At 49.4% G+C, this 21,985-nt stretch overlaps 1 protein-coding gene across 1 annotated transcript in view; it reads left to right on the top strand.

Moving 5' to 3' along the window:
• LOC147603900 (uncharacterized) overlaps nt 1-21,985 on the top strand; it is a 267,683-nt gene that overhangs the window by 188,223 nt on the left and 57,475 nt on the right. The window contains exons 31-37 of the mRNA XM_086795826.1: nt 14,448-14,756; nt 14,976-15,326; nt 16,378-16,629; nt 16,740-16,904; nt 17,055-17,228; nt 20,492-20,794; nt 21,124-21,282. Of these exons, the coding sequence (XP_086651952.1) occupies nt 14,448-14,756; nt 14,976-15,326; nt 16,378-16,629; nt 16,740-16,904; nt 17,055-17,228; nt 20,492-20,794; nt 21,124-21,282 (1,713 nt within the window). The remainder of the gene's footprint in view (nt 1-14,447; nt 14,757-14,975; nt 15,327-16,377; nt 16,630-16,739; nt 16,905-17,054; nt 17,229-20,491; nt 20,795-21,123; nt 21,283-21,985) is intronic.

Genomic DNA, 21,985 nt, shown 5'->3' with positions numbered 1-21,985 from the left:
GTTTGCTGTGGAATGACTTGTGTGCTCTTTCAATCTCTCATCCTGGCTTTGTGATGGGAGACTTTAATATGTGTGTCTCCAGGGAGCAAGCCACGTCTCCTCATTCTGTAATGGATGGCCCGGAGAGAATGGCGTGGGAAGCTTTTGCAGCAAGGTCGCTAAAACAAGACATGTGGTCTTCGTTGCATCCAGATGAAAGGGGTTACACTTATGCCTCACAACAGTTTCGGGGCACTTATGCTAGATTGGATAGGATGTATATTTTACATCAAGATCTCTTTTTGCCAGAGGTTCTTACTATGATGGTTGATCAGCAACAGGTTTTGTCAGATCATTGGCCGCTTGTGTTTGAAATGGTCTATCATCCTGTGGATGCATATAAAGGCTTGTTGGGACGCTTGCCTTTGCGCTTAAATCACACTTTTTTGGAGCATGAAGTTTTTGATATTTATATGCGTCAGTTGATACGACAATTCTCCACAAGAGTGTCCATGGCTAATTATCATGCTTGGCCAGTGTTCCTTACCAACACTCGGAAATTAGCACAGCATTATGGTCTTGCTAATTCCTCTATACAAAAACAGCATGTGGCTCTTCTTGAGTCGCTTTAAAGGGCTTGCAGGCGTTCATGTTTATTGACTCTATGGATGCTGAAGTTGTGGATGCCATAGAATGGCTGAAAAAGGAGCTATCTAGGGTGCAAGAAGCACAATATGTTCGCTTTAAACTACTTGCACGTCTTGATGCTTTGCGGGATGCTAACTGTCAATCTCATCGCTTCTATGATAAGTTGCATCAAAAACATATGCGTGAGAATATTGTTAGGCTGATGGATGCCCACGGCAACCTTGTTACTCAACCTTTTGAGGTTATTCAGCATTGCATCAGGTTTTATGAAGATTTGCTTGCCCCTCGAGAGGATGTCTCGCCGGCTGTCCTGGCTGCAATGGAGTCATTGTTTGCTGAAGTACGATATCAAGTTGACCCTGATGTGGCAGTTCAGCTTGATGCTCCTGTTACTCAAGGGGAAGTGGAAGCTGTTCTCTCCAAACTTCCCATGGGAAAGAGCCCTGGTTGGGATGGTTTGACAAATGAGTTTTTCCGAAAATATGCTGATCAGCTTGCAGAGCCTTTGACGCTTATTTGTCAAAGGGTTTGGGATGAGGGATATATGCCTGCCGATTGGAAGTTGGGCATACTTCGTTTGTTGCCCAAAGTCTCTTCGCCTACTTCTTTGGCTCGCCCGATCTCACTTATGGATATTATGTATAAAATCTTTACAAAGATTTTTGCCAATCGCTTGCAGAAGGTGCTTCCTACTCTTATTCATCCATATCAATATGGATTTGTGCATGGCAGGAATATTTTGCATAATATTCTTAATGTTTGAATTGGAGTGGATTATGCCAAGGCAAAGAAGCAAGAGATTGTGATGGTGCAGCTGGATCTTGAAAAAGCTTTTGATCATGTCAGCTGGTCTTTCCTTTCTCAATTAATGACAACCATGGGCTTTGGTTCCAAAATGGTTAATTTGGTGCATTTACTTGGCTCTGGCTCTATCACGCGAATTATGCTCAATGGAGGACTTTCGGATGGTATTTCTCTCACCCGTTCTCTCCGGCAGGGCTGTCCTCTTAGCCCTCTTTTCTTTGCCATTGCCACTCATCCTATGTTATCTCGCCTAGATGCTATGGCATCGCATGGTGAAGTGGTTGTTTTGCATCTCCCTCATGGCAAGCAATTGGTTGCTCAAGCCCTTGCGGATGACACTTTTATGTTTCTCAGGGCCGAAAAAGCCAATATAGATCGAGCAATGGAAGCTTGGAATAATTTTGCATTGGCTTCTGGGCTGAAAATAAATTCAACAAAATCAGTCCTCATTGTATGCACGGAATTTGATCTTGAGGCATTAGGGTGGCAAGGCCGTGTGGTGCATACAGGAGACATTGTTCGTCATCTTGGGTATCCGATGGGTGTGGATGTGGACCCCCAAGCGCTTCTTGCTTGGATTTCTGCTCGGATCTCAGATAAATTCTTGTATTGGAAAGCTCAAGGGTGGCCTATGCACGTGAGGGTTAAGGTAGCTCAGGTTATTATGCTTAGCATGATTTCCTATTTTTTGCCTTTGCTACCTTGGACGCACAAATCTCTTCTCCGTTTGGTTGCTCCCATTCGGTTTATGCTGTTGAAGAGGCAAGGAAATATTATGGGTCAAACATGGATAGCTTGGAATCACATTACGACGCCCAAAAGAATGGGTGGGGCTGCTTTACTGGATGTCCGCTTGCATATGGTGGCGCGTAGGTGGGCGCTTTTTCAAGATATGTGTTTGCAGGAGCAACCTTGGGTATTCATGGCTCGTGACTTGATTGAGTTGGAGGGATTGTCACATGGACGAACACGTGTGCAGGCTTCATGGTGGGACATTGTGAATGCGGCTCATCCTGTCCGTATTGGCTCATCTCACATTTTATTGCATATTCTCCTTTCTTGGCATGAAGTTCTACTATTGGCTCGGTGGGATCCTGGTCATGAAAGACTACTTTTGAACTCTTTGCAGTTCGAAACATTTGTGGAGTCGCGTGTCATTGTTTGGCCAGACAGAGATGCTTCACGCATACGACTCAACCGCATGGTCAGGTTAGGCTTGGTTAGAATCCGAGATGCTGTGATACCTGGTCGTCACAGGCCATATTCGTTTCGTCGTATTCGGCAGCACTTTAAGGTTCCTCGGACATTTCAGCCACTATGGGTTGACATCATGCATGCAGTTGAGCCTTTTACTCCATTGCCTCGGCCATCTGCAGATCAGCCTTGGCTTGATTGGGCACTATGTAAATCTGGTGACTTGATAGATCTCCCGGCTCGCTGAAGCTCCCGCCCCCCTCCCTACTCGCGCTGCCTGCATACCTGCGCCCCCCGCCTTCCTGCTTGCTCTCTCCTCGCGTCCCCCCTCTTTCCTCGCGCCTCGTCTTGTCCCCCCCCTCCTGCCTTCGCTTTTGCGCCCCCTTCATCGCTGCACTGCCCGCCGCCCTTCCTTTTGCCCGCCGCCCCGTCTGCCTTCGCTGCTGCGCCTCCCTCCCTCGCTGCATTGCCCGCCGCCCCTCCTCGCCTTCGCGCCCCCCCCCCCTTCTTTCGCGCCCACCTCTACTCTGCAGCCCCCCGCCCCCCCCCTACGCCAGCTCTTTCTCCACCCCTCCCCTCTTGCGCGCAGCTCCCGCCCTCCCCCCTAGGGTTTCTCCTTCGCAGCTTCACCCCCCCCCCCTCCTTTTTCTTGCTGACTTCTGCCCCCAGGGAGGTTTTTTCCTTTTTCTCCGGCTTTCGTCTTCCGCCTCTTTGTGTGCAGCTCGGTTCTTGTAGGATCTCCGCTTTCGCCTCGCCTTCGCCATAGCTTCACACTCTGATGGAGGCTCCTCCCACCCCGCCTCAGAGGGACTCATCCGCAGCCCCCTCGCCCGCCCCTGAGGACACCCCCATCAGGCTTTCTCTTTCGCCAGAAGAGGAAGCGAGCCTCACCGCAGAGGTGGAACGCCTCCAGGCTCATTCCACCATCTGCCGTATAGTCGGCACTCGCCCCAGCAGAGGGGAGATCCGGGATCTTCTCCAGGCCCGCCTTCTTGCAGATGTGGGCAAGATCCTGGACATACAGCTACTGGGTCGTGGACATTACCAGATCGAGTTCGAGACCGCCCAGAGCGTGGCCAAGGTCCTTGCCATGAGTCCCCTTGACATCAGGGGTGCTCCGGCTTTCTTCAGACCTTGGCAGCATGGCTTTGACCCAGCAGCGGGCTGAGCAGGGAGAGCGCCTTTTTCATGTTACAGTTTGCTTCCCTGGACTCCGCCGGGAGTATCTTCCGCTCCTCTCTAGGATAGGAGCATTGGTGGGCTCGGTACTAGAGACTGGCCCCACAGCAGCTTCAGTGGTGGCCAGAGCAGCTGGGCTACCATCGGTCAGAGTTTTGGTGTCTGACATCTCCTCCCTTCCTAAGGTCATTCAGCTACCTAGGATAGGGGGGGGGATGGATTGATCAGAGAGTGGAGTTCTCGGGGCTCCCGAACCAGTGCTTCATTTGCAGGCAGGTCGGTCATCTGGCCAAGGCCTGCCCTCGCAGGAGACCCCGACCCTCACCACAGCAGCAGGCCCCTGATGGCCTGTCCACAAATGCGGCTCGGCAGGCTGCCTCCGGGACACCTGCTCAGGCCACAGAGACCTCGGAGTGGCAGCCTGGACAGGGGCGCCGCCGAGGGAGACAGCCGCAGCAGCACGCTCAGAGACCGCTGCAGAGCAGCAGCCACAGTCTCAACCTCACTGGGTTCCCGTGAGGAACAGCTTTGCTCCCCTCCAGGAGGAGACCCCTGCGGTGACGACTGAGGACCAGGAGATGCCAGCACCCCCTCCTTCACCCCCCCCCCCACCCCCGTCCCCTCCCACCGCCCCGCTTCCACCTTCGCCTCCTCCCGTCCCCGCTTCGGTTTCGGCAGCAGCTCCCTCTCCACCCCCCTCGCCCCCCCCCTCCTCCCCCCCCCCGCCCGCCTCACCTTCCCGGGAGGCCCTGGCAGTCCCCTGGCGTTCACCTGCAGTCCGGAGGGCGCTGAACACCGACCTCGCTCGAGCGCCACAGAGGAGACCTACCATGCCGATTCGGGCTTCACGGATATCATCTATCCGCAGTCGGCTGAGTCGCCTCGGCATTAGACAACGCTCGGAGGCTTTTGATTACGCCTTCACACGGCTTTTTGGAGCAGAGGGCCCCCATGAGCCAGCACCCATCCGAGTTCATGTAGTGATACCTTCGGCCCGCAGGGAGGAGGCACTTGATTCAGCGGTGGCCTTCTCGTTCCCTCTATGTGGCCCTTGGGACCGGGAGTGGACTCTAGAGCTCGCTCTTAGCACTTTGAAGACTCAGGCAGTTGAGTTTTCTCATCATGTGAGCGATCTGGAGGTGACAGATGTGATAGGCCGACTATGGGAGTTGGCTCATTTTTTCTTGGATCCCGGGAGTGTGGATGCCTCAGGGATTCGACATTTGGTCGTTCGCATAGTGGCAGACTTAGCACACGACCCTGGATATGTATGTATACACGAGGTTGCTCTGTCAGAGCGGGAGGCAGTCGCCATGGGCCACAGCCACTGGCGCCTGATCCGTGATTCTTGCAGTACACCGGGTGAGCAGATTCGCAACCGCTTGGATGGGGACTACTCTCCATCCAAGCCGCTTGCGAAGGCCCGCCGTACGGTTGAGACAGCATCCACCTCAGCAGGTCATCCATGAGGATCATCTCATGGAATGTACAGGGCCTTGGCGGAGCACATTTTATACGCTATCGTGGTTGCTTGAGGTAGGAGCTTTAGAGATGCCTGGTTGGTGGCAGCATTGATATTTTGATGATGCAGGAGCACCACTTGGGTGAGAGCAGGATCCGGAGATATGGTTCGGTGATGCCTGGTAGATGGGACACCGTTTGGTCTGCAGGGTTTGGTCCTTTGGGTGGACAGGGAGGAGTATGCATGGTCATTGCAGATGTATGGCGACAGGCCATTGTGGATCGAGGGATCATTGTGCCTGGTAGAGCACAGTATGTCATTCTGAGGATGCATGATGAGCTATTGGGCGTCCTCAACGTCTATGCGCCCAATCATGCTAGTGCCAGAGCAGAGTTCTGGACCCAGGTTACGGATGCATTGCCAGAGGCCGCACATTGGTGTGTCGGGGGGGACTTCAACATGCTTGAGGACCCGGCCGATAGGGTGGGAGGCAGTCATGTTACAGTGCACGGCACGGAGCTTGCAGCCTGGGACCGGTTTTGCATGTCACTGAGGATCACTGATGCATGGCAGCATGGGGCCTTCTCCCGCTCTCAGGACAGTCTTAGTTTCTCTCGGTCGGATCGCCGGCAGGGAGGGACTAATCTATCACGGATTGATCGCTTTTATGTAGGCGACTGGTTAGGGGAGCGAGGGGGCTCCGTCGGCATTCTCGCTGGCACCTCATTTTCAGATCATGTGCCAGTTATCTTGACATTGGAGGAGAGGACACGGGAGCCCAGCTTGCCGTTGAGGATCCCAGAGAGGGTACTTACAGATCCCAGTCTCGCTGAGGACATTGAGAGGATCTGGCATGATAGTCAGTGCTCTGACCAGGATGCAGCAGGCCAGTGTGCCCATGGACTCATCGAGCTTAGCTCTTTTTTGCACGCTACAGCTTTGACATGGCTGGGAGAGATTTGCGAGCGGGAGCATCGGCTGAGACGCAGCCTTGCTTCGCTACAGCGCCTTCAGGAGCAGCAGCCTGCATGTGAGTGGGTGGCGTCACAGCTGAGCCAGGCATGCCAGGAGGTTAGAGAGGCAGAGGAGCAGAGACATGAGTTTTACTATCGTCGTCAGGCCTCTCAGTGGACGCAGTTTGGTGATAGAGTGACTGGGGAGTTTTTTGAGATCACTGGACCCCGCCATGCTCGAGCAGGAGTCCGTCAGCTTGGTAGACCGGATGGATCGGTAGCTACTGAGCCCGGGGAGATCAGAGCCATTGCCACTGCATTCTATAGAGACCTGCTTTCAGCGGAGCCAGCCACTGAGGATCGAGATGCTTGCAGACAAACTGTGTGGGCCCATGTGCAGAGAAGGGTCACAGATCGTATGCGTACAGTTCTTGTTGCGCCTCTTTCAGAGATTGAGCTTGCCGAGGCCTTGAGGGTCCTGCTACGACATAGTTGCCCAGGGGAGGACGGACTGACACCGGCCTTTTTTATGCGCTATTGGGACCTTTTGGGGCCAGGCCTTCGCAGGGGCTTTCAGTATGTTTTGGACACTGGGGTGATGCCACAGAGCTTTTTAGAGGGCTTGATCTTTCTTATCCCCAAGAGCGAGGGAGTATCAGATGATATTTGGCATTGGAGGCCTATTACGATCCTCAATACTGTCTACAAGGTCTTAGCAAAGGCCTTGAGTTTGAGGATCCAGCCCTTCCTGGGGGAGTTGATTCATGCTACCCAAACAGGATTCGTCAAGGAGCGCAGTATCCTTGACAACATCTTTACTTTCTGGGAGGCGACGGCCCGAGCTAGATTTCTTGGCGAGGACTTGGTCGTGATGCTTCTCGATTTTGAGAAGGCATACGATAGAGTTGATTGGGGTTTCTTAGAGGGCACTATGTTTCGCCTGGGCTTTGAGCCAGGATGGATCAGAGGGGTGGCGGCTCTGTATTCCACAGCTCGTAGCCAGGTGTTGATTGCAGGAGGACGGGGGACGAGTTTTGAGCTGACCAGATCAGTCCGTCAGGGGTGTCCCCTCGCCCCTTTTCTTTTTCTCTTCTTTGCGGAGGCTATGAGCATGTATTTGACGGCAGAGGAGGTTGGTTTGAGAGGACTCCAGCTCCCAGTCCAGGGGGAGGACCTGCTCGATGCTGAGTTTGCAGACGACACGGGCTTATTTTTGCATGGCCAAGAGGCCAATCTTCTTCGGGCAGAGCAGTCGCTCCAGGTTTTCAGTGCAGCTTCGGGAGCATTGATCAATTGGCGCAAGACAGTGGCCTTTTGGATCAGTAGTGCTCCCACTCCGGCATGGAGCCCGGACCCCGGTTTTAGATGGATTCCTCCTGGCACAGCAGTGCGGTATTTGGGCTGCCAGATTTTTCTAGATTTGTCACCTGAGCAGTAGATTGCCCCGCTTCTTCTGAGCATTCGGAAGAAGCTTTTGTATTGGAGTACAGCTCGACTATCCTTCGCTGGGAGGGTGGTGGTGGCAAATCAGGTGCTGTTAGCGACCATGTGGTACATTACGTCTTGCTGGATCTTCTCGAGCTCTTGCATCAGCCAGGTACAGAGGCTGATCAGGAACTTTCTTTGGTCTGGGCGGGACGGTCAGCCAGCCCGGGCAAAGGTTGCATGGGCAGTTATTACTCTTCCGTTGGCTCAGGGAGGCTTGGGCATTATAGATCCAGTCGATCAGAGGAGAGCCTTATTGGGGAAGCTTATTGTTCGGGGGCTGCTTCCAGGCGCTGAGCCTTGGAAAGAGCTTCTCTTGCAGCGGCTGCAGGCTCGGGCTCCCCCAGCAGGGGGCACTTGGGCACCAGAGATTCACTGGATCTTCATAGAGATGAGGAAGACAAGCCTCAGTAGAGGATGGGAGGACAGATTTGCTTTGAGCATCCTGAGAGCTTGGGAGGTGCTGAGACCGGGGCTCTCTCAGTGACCTCCTTGTGTTGAGGAGCAGGCCAGACAGCCGCTCATCTGGAGCCCAGCGGTTCACAGAGCAGGGTCATATGCTGGGTTCTCGGCCTCGCCTAGCCTCGGGACCTTTAGCGGCGGGCCCAGCACGTAGTTTTGGAGACTGGCAGGCCTTCTGCAATCTCCCAGAGGAGATCCAGGTGGAGAGGCTGAGTCACTTCAGAGGAGGGTTGATTATGAGGGATGATATTCAGGAGGCACTCACAGAGGAGTGGTTCACGCCGCTCGAGCCAGTGGCCCCACGGTGGATGGGAGCCTTTACACAGTTGGAGATCCTGATTGCTGTTAGAGCTTGCACTGAGGATGGCAGATGCCTCTACTATGAGATTCAGGATGAGGGCAGCAGAGTGCACCTTTCAGAGGATACGGGTAGTGGCCGCCGCTTCTCGGAAGTGGCATATTGACCCTGACCTTGCAGATGTGCTCCCGGATTGGCACATATGGGCATATGCAGCACGCCCCTTGGCCCGGCTACAGTGGGACCCTGGGGAGTACGAGTGGCATGATCCTTATGCATCCCTTGAGGCCACAGAGATCACCTTTTTCCAGTATACTGTTCGGCTGGGGCGGCATATTTTGACGGCGAGGAGGATGGTCTCTCCAGCTGCTGCGGGACATTGGCGGCTACAGGGAGTTCCTGGAGGATTTTTGGGCTCGGCTCTGGGCTAGTCGACAAGCCCGCAGGATCTCGACTTTCCAGTGGCTGGTCGCCCACAGGGGCTCAGCAGTTGGCACCTGGCTTGTTTACAGTGGTCTTCCGGCGGCCTGCGTCCGATGCGGCCACCCTATGGAGACACAGAGACATTGCCTTTGGGATTGCCCTCAGGCGCAGCAGATTTGGCTGCGGATGCTGCGTATTCTGGCCCGCCTCTCTCTAGAGGGTATGTTTACGTGGGGTGCCGCTGCTTGGTCGACTTCGTCAGGGCCTGCTATGGGCTATGAGATGGAGCAGGACAGTCAGGCCATCAGATTCATTAGGGGCCAGCCTCGCCTGGTTCCGGCACGGGATTTCTCGTCCGCCAGCTGGACACAGGAGAGGGATTTACGATGGGAGCTTCTCAGCAGCCTCACCATCTGGTTCACCTGGAGGGCCCGGTGTTTCACGGCCTTTGAGGGGAGACTGAAGCCACTAGCAGGGCAGAGACTGTACGGGGGATCTGGCAGGAGTTGATCTACACCCTGCGAGGACAGTATGACCGCATCCGGGGCGACTCGGATGAGGCGATCTTGCGGCGCCAGGCCTTTCACACCACCTGGCGCAGCGGCCCCTTCTATACCTTACACACGGGATCCCCCGTTGGCATTACAGGCCACCTGTTTGGCTTTTCCCCCCCCCTATTGTATGATTTAGCCCCTCAGTCCTTTGTACTGATGCTTGTATTTTGCAGCACCTAGGAAGAGTCTCCTGGGCTGCCTTGCTGTATTCACTGCTCTGTTTGTCTTATGAGCAGGAGAGATCTTTTGTACCCCTACGGGTGTTTTTATATAACTAATGAAAGGATCTTTTCTCGGAAAAAAAAAAAATCTGGTGACTTGATATCACTTTCAACTAACCAGGTCTATCATGAGCTCGTATCAGAGAAAGATTGGGTTTCAACCAAGGCCAATAAGGTGTGGGGGTTGCACAAGTCTAAATCATGGTGGCAGAAAACTCTTATGCGTGGTTGGCAGTCTAAACTCCCTTACCAAGGTAAGGTTTTCATTTGGAGGATGTTGGTAGGAGGGTTATCTACACGGGATCAGCTCAGCCGTCGTAAAATTACATTGGCCTCTTGCTTCTTCTGCATGACATGCACTGAAACAGTTATGCATCTGTTCATGAGTTGTCCAGTGGCCCGTCAGATTTGGTCTTTTGTCTCTCGCGTTTGGGAGGCAGTAGAGAGGTCTACTGTTTCGGCTTATCAGTGGATATTTGGGATTTGTCCTCAAGTCATTGCTTTTCGGACAGTCACCTTGTGATATTCCATTTCCTTAGATGAACAGGACTTTGGCATATTTGGACTACACGGAATGGGTTCATCTTTGATTCCTTGTCTAGAATACATGGGCACATTCTACGTATCCGCGGTTTGCTGCTTTGGCAGTTTTCTTCTCTTCTCTCAACCCAGCTACTGGATGCAGATGTTATTTCATTATGGTCTACGGCGGCTCGGCTGGCTCATCTTTGATGCTTTTATCTGGGATGCTTATTTGGCTAGGAGGCTTTCTTATTAGTGTACAGGTTTGCATGGTCATAATCCTTTAGAGGATCTTTTGTGGGGGGTTTTTTTTGGGGCCATAGGTTCAAAAAAAAGAAATGTTGAAAAGCGAGGGGTGAGGTGCCAGAGCTCTTGTAGCGTTTCGAATTGCTGTTTTCTGTTGTTTTAGGGTTTCGAATTGCTCTCTTACTGCTGTTTTAGGGTTTCGAATTGCTGTCTGCTGTCTGTTTTAGGGTTTCGAAATTCTGTTTCCTGCTGTTTTAGGTTTCCGAGTTGCTCTCTTACTACTGATTTTCACTGTTTTAGGGTTTCAATCTGCTGTTTTAGGGTTTTGGTCTGTTGTTTTAGGGTTTTGGTCTGTTCTTTTAGGGTTTTGAACTGCTATTTTAGGGTTTTGGGCTGCTATATAGGATTTCAATCTACTATTTTAGGGTTTCAAGCTGCTGTTTCAGGGTTTCGAACTGTTGTTTTAGGGTTTGGGGCTGCTTTGTTAGGGTTTTGTACATGTATTCCGCTGTTTTAGGCTTTTAGCACAAAGAGAGAGAGAGGGAGAGAGAAGAGAAAGCGGGAGAGATGTCGACTCTAAGTCTTGCAGACTACTGAATTAGGGTTTGCAGGTGCTGAATTAGGGTTTTCAGGTGCTGAATTAGGGTTTGAGAGAACGGGTTTTCTTTGCTTTTGTACATGGATTTGGATGACCCGGCTGCTGCTGTTGGTGGCATGGCTGCCAATAGCCTTAACATGGATCTTATTGAGGAGATGATCGAGAAGGATGTGGGTTATGCTTCAGATGCCTCGGAGCAACAAAAACGTCAAACGCTTGATGTTAATGCAAGCTACACTCCGGTGAATGTTGGAGAGAATGCAGAGGAAAGTTCTCAGGTACCTTCTCCGGAGTTTGCACGTTTGCTGTAGATCAGTGGTAAGCTTCTGCAAGAATATGTGAAGGCAAATAGCGTGCAAATGGCTGCAGTAGATAATGGTGGTGTGGCTGATGTATGCATGGAGACTCCTTTGTTGCTACAACCATGATCGTGCTGCTATCTTCTTCTTTACTGGGCGTATTCCGTTGTTGCCTCGTCTTAGAGCATGGTTGGGCCGCTTGGTGTTGCCTGAGGCACTTGAGGAGATTTATGATGGTCCGAGAGGCTTTTATGAAATACTTTTTCGCACTTCGGAAGCCCGTAGGGCAGTCTTGGAGCAGGTGCCACTCTTTTTGGATGGGCAGTTGGTTCATGTGGTTCCGTGGAAGCCTATGGTGGCAGAGTACCAAGCTATGTTGCGCTAGGCTTGCCCAGTTTGGGTTGAAGTGAAACAATTCCCACCAATGTTTTGGCGTGTTTTACCAGGTCTCATGCGAGGTATCGGTGATGTCTTGGTGGTGCCTCGAATGACATCTAGAAACCGAAATTGTCTATTCATGTTGTGGGATACTGGGAGACCTAGGCCGACACATTTGCGTGTCAATATGGCTGGGCTGCAACCTTTAATGTATGAATTGAGGTGGGATACATTTGCTGGCCACTGTTTCAAATGTGGTGAGATGGGCCACTTTGTCTCTGAATGTCCTAATAAAGAACAAGTTGTTGCTACCAAGGATATCGTTGATGGGCAGTTGCCCGTGGAAGATGAGCATGACGCTCCTTTACATGATGCCCAGCACATGGATGTACATGTGGATGTTCAGAATGAGATTGAGCAGCCATGGGTGGAAGTACGTGGTAAAAAGACACGATTTGTTGCCCCGCGGGGGGGATTTCTCAGATGCTGTTTGGCGGGGGCCTTTGCGTACTCATCAGGGGCCCTTACATACATATGCTCGTCGCCCTTTGGGTTCAGGTGCCCGGCAACAGACCAGGATTGAGAGGCCGGGAGGCCAACTTTCTCAGGGTACAGGGGCTCTTGGGGTGGATAGAGTAGAACGCTATCCTATTAGAAGTCGCCTAACAAAAGAAGCACAACAACAATTGCCTCTTGTGTTTGGTTCGAAGGGTGAGGTCATCTTCGGGTTAAAAATTAAAAATTAAAAATTAACCCTTGGCACCATGCCTATGTGGTGTTAAACACCATAACCTTGGTTTTCCCAAGGTTCACTGTCAGATCTTTATCCGCATAGAAAGCCTGTAATGCATCCAGGTGTCTCTGTAATCCCTGTGGAGTCTGAGATTAGAACAATATCATCAGTACATATAACAAGATGGGTATCAACACCCCTGCCAGGCATGCCCCTGGGCCTCCCAATCTGTCTACATAATCAGAGACCGCATCAATGTACAGGCCAAAGAGTGTGGGCGATAACGGGCATCCTTGCTTCACCCCTATCGTGCTTGTCACCCTATCAGATAGTCCGCCTGGAGCTTGGACTTTGCCTGTCCTCACAGACTCAACACTAAGTTGGAGCCTTAGGTTGTGTTGCCCGAGAGGAGCGTTTGTACCGTGTTCTATGACCCCTAGCCCTAGGGAAATCCCTAGCAAAGTGACCCCATCGATGATAGACTCGGCATTGGTCAGGCCTACCTGCAATCTTCATGCATTGCTTCAACAGACCGTCAGGTTGCAGAAGCAGTACAATGTCCTCAATAAGCTCACTGTCATGAACAAGCACCATAATCCTGGGAACAACGTCCGTTGAGGCAGTAACTACCTGGGCGACAGAGGTCAGCAGGGCAGGGATAGGGGGCACCTGAAGGACCAGCCCAAAAGCTGACCCAATGGCCTCTAGCATCGGCCAATGGGCGTGTGGAAGACCTGGGAATAATCTGAGTGTAAGAGGAAAGTGGCTCTGGTCTTCTTGAACAGGGTTGAACGTTGGTGTATGGTAGGAAGAACATTTTCTTTGGCACAGTGGGAATGGGCTGCCCTTCAGCACCTCTGAGACTTCTGCCTTATGAACGAAGTCCACTTGGAAGAAAGCTCTCCCAAGCAATCTCACATCGTTGAAGTGGACTGCGAAGTCGGATGGCAACGCTGCTAGTACCCATTCACGGGCCTAGAGACGGGATGGATGTGACCTGACAATTTTGCAATGAGGGTCATTTTGGTGCCTTGGCGAAGAGGATTGCAAGCTCAGCTTCTGTAAAATCAATCGCTCGCTCGTCCGGGGAGGAACGATTAGCCATGATGCTAATCTGAGCGGAAAAAGCCTGACTTGAACACTCGGAAAAACTTCCACCGCTGAGGCTAAACGGGAAAAGGAGGGGGGAGTCCGAAGACCAAGGCCAGGCAGCAGGCCCAGGTAGGGCAGCAAGAAGGAAGAAGAGGCGGGCAGGGAGAAGAAGGCTCAGCGGGCAATGGCAGGCAGCAGGGGATTTTCAGACGGGCAGAACAGGACAAAGCCAGAGTGCAGAGAGGAGGGTGAGGAAGGGGAATGCAGGCAACAGAGGGGGGAGGAGGCAGACAGAGGAGGGCTAAGCAGGGCGCACAGAGGAGGGCGAAGCAGGGCGCACAGAGGAGGGCGAGGAAGGGATGCAGCACTCACGAACCTCAACCCAGGACTTTTTTTGTCATGGCTCAGTTTTCAATTTTCACGTTCTTTTTTAGTTTTTCCATGGCACTGTATACCCATGGTATCGTTGTACTATTCATGGTCTCATAGTCTTTTGTAAACATTAATAGATCTTTCTTTCTTTCTTTCTCTGGCATGACCCTACACACCTTACCCTGCTCGCTGCCCGCTGCTGCCTGTCTGGTGCCTGCATGCGGCCTTACACTTACAGACAAGCACCCTTTTTATTCCCCATCACGCTGGTGCTGCGGGGCACTCCTCTGTCTGTGCTGCCATGTGGAGGTCGCCTCAGTCGGTGTTGGCATGCTGCAAATTTAACCTCCAGGAGGCATGGTGGTTGGGTTATCTCTGCTACTTCCACTGACAATGTCACTTCTTATATTGAAAGAACTATGTTTCAAGAGTTCAAGGATCTATTTCAAAAAATGGCAAAGAAGTATTATGCACCAATGGGTGTGCAACACAAAAATATTGATAAGGCATCTCCATGGTGGTAAAAAAATCATTTACTTTTTCAGGTACCTAATATATGGAAAAATGAAGATTTGGATCTTATAGCAAATGCTATGCGCCCTTTACTCCAGCAAAAAGGCATTCCAGCAACCAAAATTGCTCTTCAAACAACATTTCTAAGGCGTGTTCGCCAAAATCTTCATGTGGTCATTTGTATGAGCCCTATTGGTGATGCTATCCGCACGAGATTACGGATGTTTCCCTCACTTGTTAATTGTTGTACAATTGATTGGTTCCATGAATGGCCTGAGGAGGCCCTTCGCTCGGTTGCAACAAACTTTATTGCTGGAACACAACTTTTAGAAATTGAACAGGTTGGTCTCCAACATCTTTAGATGAAGGCCCTAATTGCTTAATATTAAGTTGTAGTTTCCTTTTTGTAATGATGTCCATCCATTCTATCAAGAGATTTTATGAATTCATTGATTATTTTTGTAAAATGTGATGTTGTAGTTTCTTTTTTGTAATAATGTTCATCCTTTCTATCAGTAGATTTTATAAATTCAATAACTTTTAGGAAGCTTATTTGGCAGGTCAAAGCAGTGGTGGAGGTGTGCGTTTTTGTTCATCAGTCTGTTGAGCATGCATCTAGAGAATTTTATGAGGAGCAAAGGCGTCATGTGTATGTCACTCCCACGAGCTATCTTGAGCTCCTTGCAACCTATATCAAACTTTTGGATGAGAAAAGAGAAGAATTGGGACAGCTTAGAGGTAGGCTTGAAGCTGGCTTGGACAAACTAGAAACAACGGCAAAAGATGTTGAGGTGATGCAGAAGGAATTGGTCCGTCTACAGCCTGTACTGGAAACAACTGTGCAAGAAGCCAACCAGATGATGATTACCATCTCTGAGGACAAGAAAAAGGCTGATATTACAAAACAGGAGGCATGCCCTTCACATTATTTCCTTTTGTTGTAATGTTGACGTGGTATAAAAGGATCATAAAACAACTTATGGTGTGTGAATAGAGTTTTTGTTCTACACATGAGTTCGTTTCATGACACAGTCTATGCTTGGATGGGTTCAACCTCAATGTCCCAACCTTTGCCCACCACCAGCGCACTCACCAACCCCCCAACTGCTTGCACTATTGGTACTGCTGCTCAGGGCCATGGTGCCAGCCGCCCATGCATCCCGTCTCCTTTGATTGCTGGCATTTTGCCTTAGTCAACTCAACTTTAGCCGTCTGCTAGCTTTTGTTGCCTGCCATTAACCTGCTGCCTGCAGCCCTATCTTGCCTCCCACCACTGTGCTTTTCTGCTTCCTGCAGCCCTTATTCTACGGCCAATTGCAGTCTCACCTGCTTCTTTTTCAAATCATAGGTCTGAAGGACTATTTGAAACTAGCCTTTTTTTTTGCACTTGTAAGTCCTGTATTTACAAGGTTTCTTGGTACCCGCCCATAGGCAGCTTGGTCTTCCCATCCAAAGACATTGTAATTGCAGTCTCACCTGCTTCTTTTTCAAATCATAGGTCTGAAGGACTATTTGAAACTAGCCTTTTTTTTTGCACTTGTAAGTCCTGTATTTACAAGGTTTCTTGGTACCCGCCCATAGGCAGCTTGGTCTTCCCATCCAAAGACATTGCAATTTGTGGTGGCAAAGTCACCACAATACCAAAAGGGGGGCTGCGGGGATTTGAACTCAGAATCTCCCTTCCCATTTCACAAGTCCTTACTACTGGACTACGCACTCCCATTGGTTTAAACCTACCCTTTACCGATAATTTGAACTCGGAACCTCCCCTTCCCTTGTCACAAGCCCTTACCACTGGACTACGCATCCCCATTGGCTTGAACCTAACCTTTACTTATAATTTGTACTATAAACTCACATACTCGCTTCTCCAGGGTTTAGCAAACAAGAATGGGGTATGCCAACGAGTTAAAACCTAACTGGATTTACTTGTTTCTAAGTAAGGCCTAAATGCTTTTTCAGGTTGCCAAGCAAGAAGCAGAAGCCAATGTTCAGGCAGCTCAAGCAAAAGCCATTGCAGACAGTGCTCAGCGGGATGTTGATCAGGCAATGCCTGCTCTTGAAAATGCCCTTTCATCACTGAAAAATCTAACAAAAGCTGACATTGTTGAGGTAAAGTCACTAAAAAATCCCCCAGAAGGAGTCAAAATGGTTATGGAGGCATCCTGCATAATGTTCAATTTAGCACCAAAAATGGTACCCGATCCAAACAAGGCAAGTCTCACTTGCTACTTCAAAAGAGAAATCATATTGTGGTAGATTTTTGCGTTGATTTGTTATTTTTACCATATAAGCAGGTGATTAATCTTGGCAAATGTGAGCAGCTAGGTAAGAAGATTCCAGATTATTGGGAACCCAGCACAAAGATGCTGACGGATCCTCAGAAATTTCTAGATTCACTGCTACAATTTGACAAGGACAATATATCTGCATCAACCATTGAGAAAATTGAACCATATATTGAAATGGAAGCCTTCACTCCAGAGCAGGTGCTTCTGTATAGCAAATCTTCTTGCAGAAACTTGCCTTGAATTGTTGTCAAGCTTCTAATCAATAATGTCTCATTGCAGCTTTGCACACAAACTGTTGTTTTTTCCTGGAAAATGCTTTGATTTAACCTGGAAAATTGTTTGATATAGGTTGCAAGGGTTTCCAAAGCATGCACGTCTATCTGTATGTGGGTGAGGGCCATGCATGCCTACTATCTAGTTTGCTTGGTTGTGGCTCCAAAGAGAGCTCAGCTGGCTATAGCACAAGGTCAGTTAGATTCAACTATGCAACAGCTCAACGGTGCGCAGTCCAAGCTGAAAGAGGTTTGGGATTCTCTCTTTCAAAGTTTCTACATGTAATCAAAAAATTAGAGTGAAACTGTCCTTAAAAAAAACAAAGAAGGAGCTCCCCGTACTGTTGCATGCCCCTCTCCGTGCCTGCACACCTGTGCACCTTCTCGTTCCTGCCCTCCTGCCTGCCATCCCACCCCCCCCCCCCCCCCCCACGGCTCTGACTGTCCACCATCCCGCCCTGCCCCCATCCAGCCCTTCTTCACCTTCACCCTCGCCCTCCTCTCCTCTACTTACCTGTGCGCCTACGCCTTCCAGCCCTTCCTCCTGCCCCTCGTGCTCCTTTGCCACCAGCATACTATTGTGTTCTAGTCTGGCTACCCGTCCCTTGATTGGCATTATGGCTTCCACCCAAGCCAGTCCTTCTCCACTCGTGAGAACTATCAATTTTTCACAAGACGAGCTTCTCATCCTCCAAAGTGATATCGGCAATGAAATGAAGACAACTCTCTACGACTCTCACCCCACCTGTTCGCAAGTTAGAGATTGGCTTCTGGCAGCCCTCCTGTCGGAACTCACTGTGCACTTTCTTGCTGCACGTTTACTTGCACGAGGGTTCTTCCAAGTTGACTTCAACTCCCCAGAAGCCACATCTTAGGCACTTGCAAGCGGCCCATTTCCCCTTGGCCCACGGAAATTATTCTTCTTCGAGTACCGGTTGGACTTTTATCCTCTGGCAGAGGATCAGCACCTTACTCCGATTTCTCTCAGGTTTTCCGCTCTTCCACGGGTTTTTTGGAAGCTATTGGCTTCCATGGGAGCTGCATCGCCTCCACATGGGGATGGACTGCCACTACACCTTGTCCCAACCCACACAGAAAGCCTCGTAAGCCGAGGGGGACTTGAGTAGGGTCCATATGCCTTTCCCCTAGCCATATGGATTTTCTCTAGGAATTTCCGCAAATTAGGTTCAGCTTGCAGCCTCAACAATTACCTGGCCTTCCTCGCCTTAGGGAACTGGCATTTTTCACAAATTAGGTTCAGCTTGCAGCGTCAACAATTACCTGGCCTTCCTTGCCTTAGGGGACTGGCAACTTTAACCATTATACGCCTGTGGAATGGCTTCCGCCCCCCTCCCACGATGTAGCTTCCCTCTGAGAGTGGCCAGCCTTGGAAGGATCCCCCCTTCTAGTTTGCATTGCACATTAGACCTCCTTGAATGGTTGTAGTTCTTTCACAAGCAGAGAGCTTGTTTTCTAGTAATAGATGGATATGGTAAACGTTTCAGCATATGGGGAGCAGTAGAGCAGATACTGAAAAAGATGGCACTGGCATCAGATTCCGCGTGGGCTCTCATTGGATTAGAGAAGTGGAGGCATCCATAACCACTTTGCTTCTGGCCATGCCGTTGGACTCCATATGGGAGATCATCAGTAGCCTCGCAGCCTGGGAGGTCCAGATTTAGAGGGCATTCTGCAGAGAGCCTATAGAGGGGGGGACCCCCCCCCCCCCCCCCCCCCCCCCCGAGCCTACTGGTGGCCTATGGTTAGATCTTTCTCACACGCTGTTTTTTTTAGTAATGATATATTACTAGTGGGAAACCTCAGTGGAGGGAGATGAAAACCCACGAAGAAATATGCACTGTACAATGATGAGTCATAAAAGGACCCATACTAGAGTTCCCTAGAAACAGTCAAAGAAAAGAGAGAGTCTGCAAATCAACATCCTGGCTCGCATAACAACAATGCAGTGTCTGTCGCAAGGAGAGCCTGAAGAAGGAGAAGGTGTCTGACATACGCTGTCCGAACATGAATCGGTTCTTGCTCACACACACTCAAGGTCACATCTGGAGCCTACAACCCTTCTTGGTAGCAGTTGTACATGCAATCAGATGGTGCTAGAAGCCCCCAGACTTGCTTTCCCCCCCCTTTCCCTAGTGCTAGAGGCTCCCAGAATGTCTTTTTCCCCCTTCCCCTAGTATGTAGCCTCCTTGAGTGGCAAGCCATGGAGGGACCCCCCTTCTTGTTTCTTTTTTTTTTTCCCCAACTGGCCTTAGGCCCAAAATCCTCCTATTAGTTACCATTTTGCACCACCCGTAAGTGCCCGCCTACAAGTGCTTTTTTATCCACCCATAGGCAATGCCGCTGAGGAAGCACCATATGTGGGGTTTTGAACCTAGGACCTCTTGGTGCTAGACAAACATCTCTACCACTTGAGCTATCACCTCATTCGCTTCTTGTTTCTTTTATTACTGCCTTGGCAAAGGGATACTATCAATGGGCTTCAAGACATGCCAGAGTGAGGCTACGTACCTCCAGCAGAGAGATTGGACATTGCATGGGAGACCATTGCTAACATCACAGCCTGGCGCATCTGGAAGGCTAGATGCACTGAGGCCATGGAGGGCACTTTGGTTTATCATACACAATGCATTTGCAAGATCTGGTGTGATATTAAACTGCTTTTTTGAATGGCGATTTGTAGGAGGAAGTTTTATGTGTCTCAGCCTCCTGGCTTTGTTCAAAAAGGTGCAAAAAGTAGTAAAGTATGCCGTTTACATAAAGCACTGTATGGTCTTAAGCAGGCCCCTCATGCTTGGTACCACAAAATTCATGCATACTTGACTGCCAAAGGGTTTCAGAATAGTTCAGCTGAGAGTACACTTTATGTATGCCACATCAGGAACAATGTTCTCATCCTTATTCTTTATGTGGATGACATGCTTGTCACTGGCCCTGAAGAGGGTGATATTTCAGCTTTTAAAGCTGATTTGCAGCATGCCTTTGATGCCACAGACATGGGGCATTTACATTACTATTTGGGCATATAGTTTACTCGCTCATGGCAAGTTGGGCCAGGATTCAGGGACCTTCGAGGGCTGCAGAGAGAAAACGTGAGAGAATAGGATCATGGCATTTTTTTTACTCTCTCTCATATGGGGCCTTGCTGGCAGCACAAGACACCAGATTGGTTGAGATTTCCCCCTTGCTTGGTCTGAAATCTCACTTCTTGTAAAAAATTTCATACTTAATAGAAGTCTCTTTTCCGAAAAAAAAAAAGAAGAGCTGCAAGATTTCCCTCGGTTGATCCTAGTGCTAGAAGCTGTGCAGTGAGCCTTTACTGAAACTACAAAATGCACACTCTCCAAAGCTGACAAGGAGAAATGCTTATTTTTCTTAGTTATGTAATTGAATGCCCTCAATGCTAGGGTGATTGTTATAGAACTTCTCTTTTAGATTACAGTTGCTTATGGTGTAGTATATCAAAATGTTTAAACTGGTCAAATCTTTAAACAGGTGGAACAAAAGATACAGAGACTTGAATCTGAGCTGGATGCAGCTGTTAGGAAAAAGGATGAACTTGAAAAAAAGGCTTCCGACTGTCAAAAACGATTGGATCGTGCAGGAAAGTTGATTGGTGGCCTTGGAGGCGAGCGTGCTAGATGGGGTGACACAATATCCGTTCTGACAACAAACATAGAACATGTTGTGGGAGATGTAGCTGTGGCAGCCGGAGCAATAGCCTATACTGGACCATTTACTCCTCCTTATAGAAAGAAGCTAAATATGGAATGGCGTAAAAAGCTAATAGAATTCAAGGTAATTTCTGTAGAGCTGTAGACAAGGTGTATGTACAAACCCCATATGTTACCAACAAAGGCAAGAAAAAATGTGCACGTTATGCTTCTTCATGGCTAAAATTTCCCCCTTGGGTTTAAAGAGAATGGACTATAGAAAATGTTTTTGGATGTTAGGTGCCACATACTCCTGAAGTTGACTGTTAGGTGCCACATAAAATTTCCACCTTGGGTTTAAAGAGCATGGATTATGTGATCGAGAAAATGTTGATGGATGTTAGGTGCCACATAAAATTTCCACCTTGGGTTGAGCATGGATTATGTGATCGAGAAAATGTTTTTGGATGTTAGGTGCCACATACTCCTGAAGTTGACCTTCAAGCTGTGCTAAAAGACCCTGTCAAAATGCGTGCATGGAACATTGCTGGCCTTCCAAGTGATTCCCTAAGTGAGGACAATGGTATAATAGTCTTCAAAGCTAGAAGATGGTCTCTTATGATTGACCCCCAGGTAACTTTACAAACCTAAGGATTATTAAAGATGTAGTTTATTTGTTGGGAAAGAAGTATAAGAAGAGAAATCCACTATACAATTTGTTACTCTCTAACTTGATGGAGAAGTTTTGCCTTCATCATGTTAATCTATTTGTAGTTTTTCATTCAAAGTATAATGGGTGCTTAAATGAGGATTTAAACATACAGATGCTATAGCAATACGCTTGTATTGTATTCTTTCCTTTGATCTCTTTATGATGCCGTTCCAAAGTCAACATTTGGCTCTAATCATCTTGCAAGGCCCGTAAGGTAGGGACGTGGGGATCGCACAATTAAGAGGAACCTTATTTCTCAATGCTGGAGAGGCACTGCATGTAGACCTGACCTGCACCTCAACAGGTGTAGAGGTGGCAAGTACCTAGCGTTCCAAGGCCTAGGGCATGTAGACATGACCTGTAGTCCACCACAAAGACAATGGTTAAGGCATGGAACTGTTGATGGAGGATGATCATCAATAATTGTGGTCTACAAAAACCCTGCAGGTAACTAGTTACTAGAATAAAATGAAGGCCCCACAGCCTTGCCCTCAAGAAGAATACATGGTGCGAGTTTCTTTAATTGGGGATTTTATTGCCGAAACATGACCTAGCTCAACAATACCAAAACTGACTCCTAGAGCTTTAATGAAGGATCAAATAAGACCTACATCTGATTGGTAC

This window comes from Cibotium barometz, chromosome 63 (genome assembly GCF_041138505.1).
Source record: "Cibotium barometz isolate CiBa-2024 chromosome 63, ASM4113850v1, whole genome shotgun sequence".
NCBI lineage: Eukaryota > Viridiplantae > Streptophyta > Polypodiopsida > Cyatheales > Cibotiaceae > Cibotium > Cibotium barometz.
This window is presented reverse-complemented; position numbering and strand designations above follow the sequence as displayed.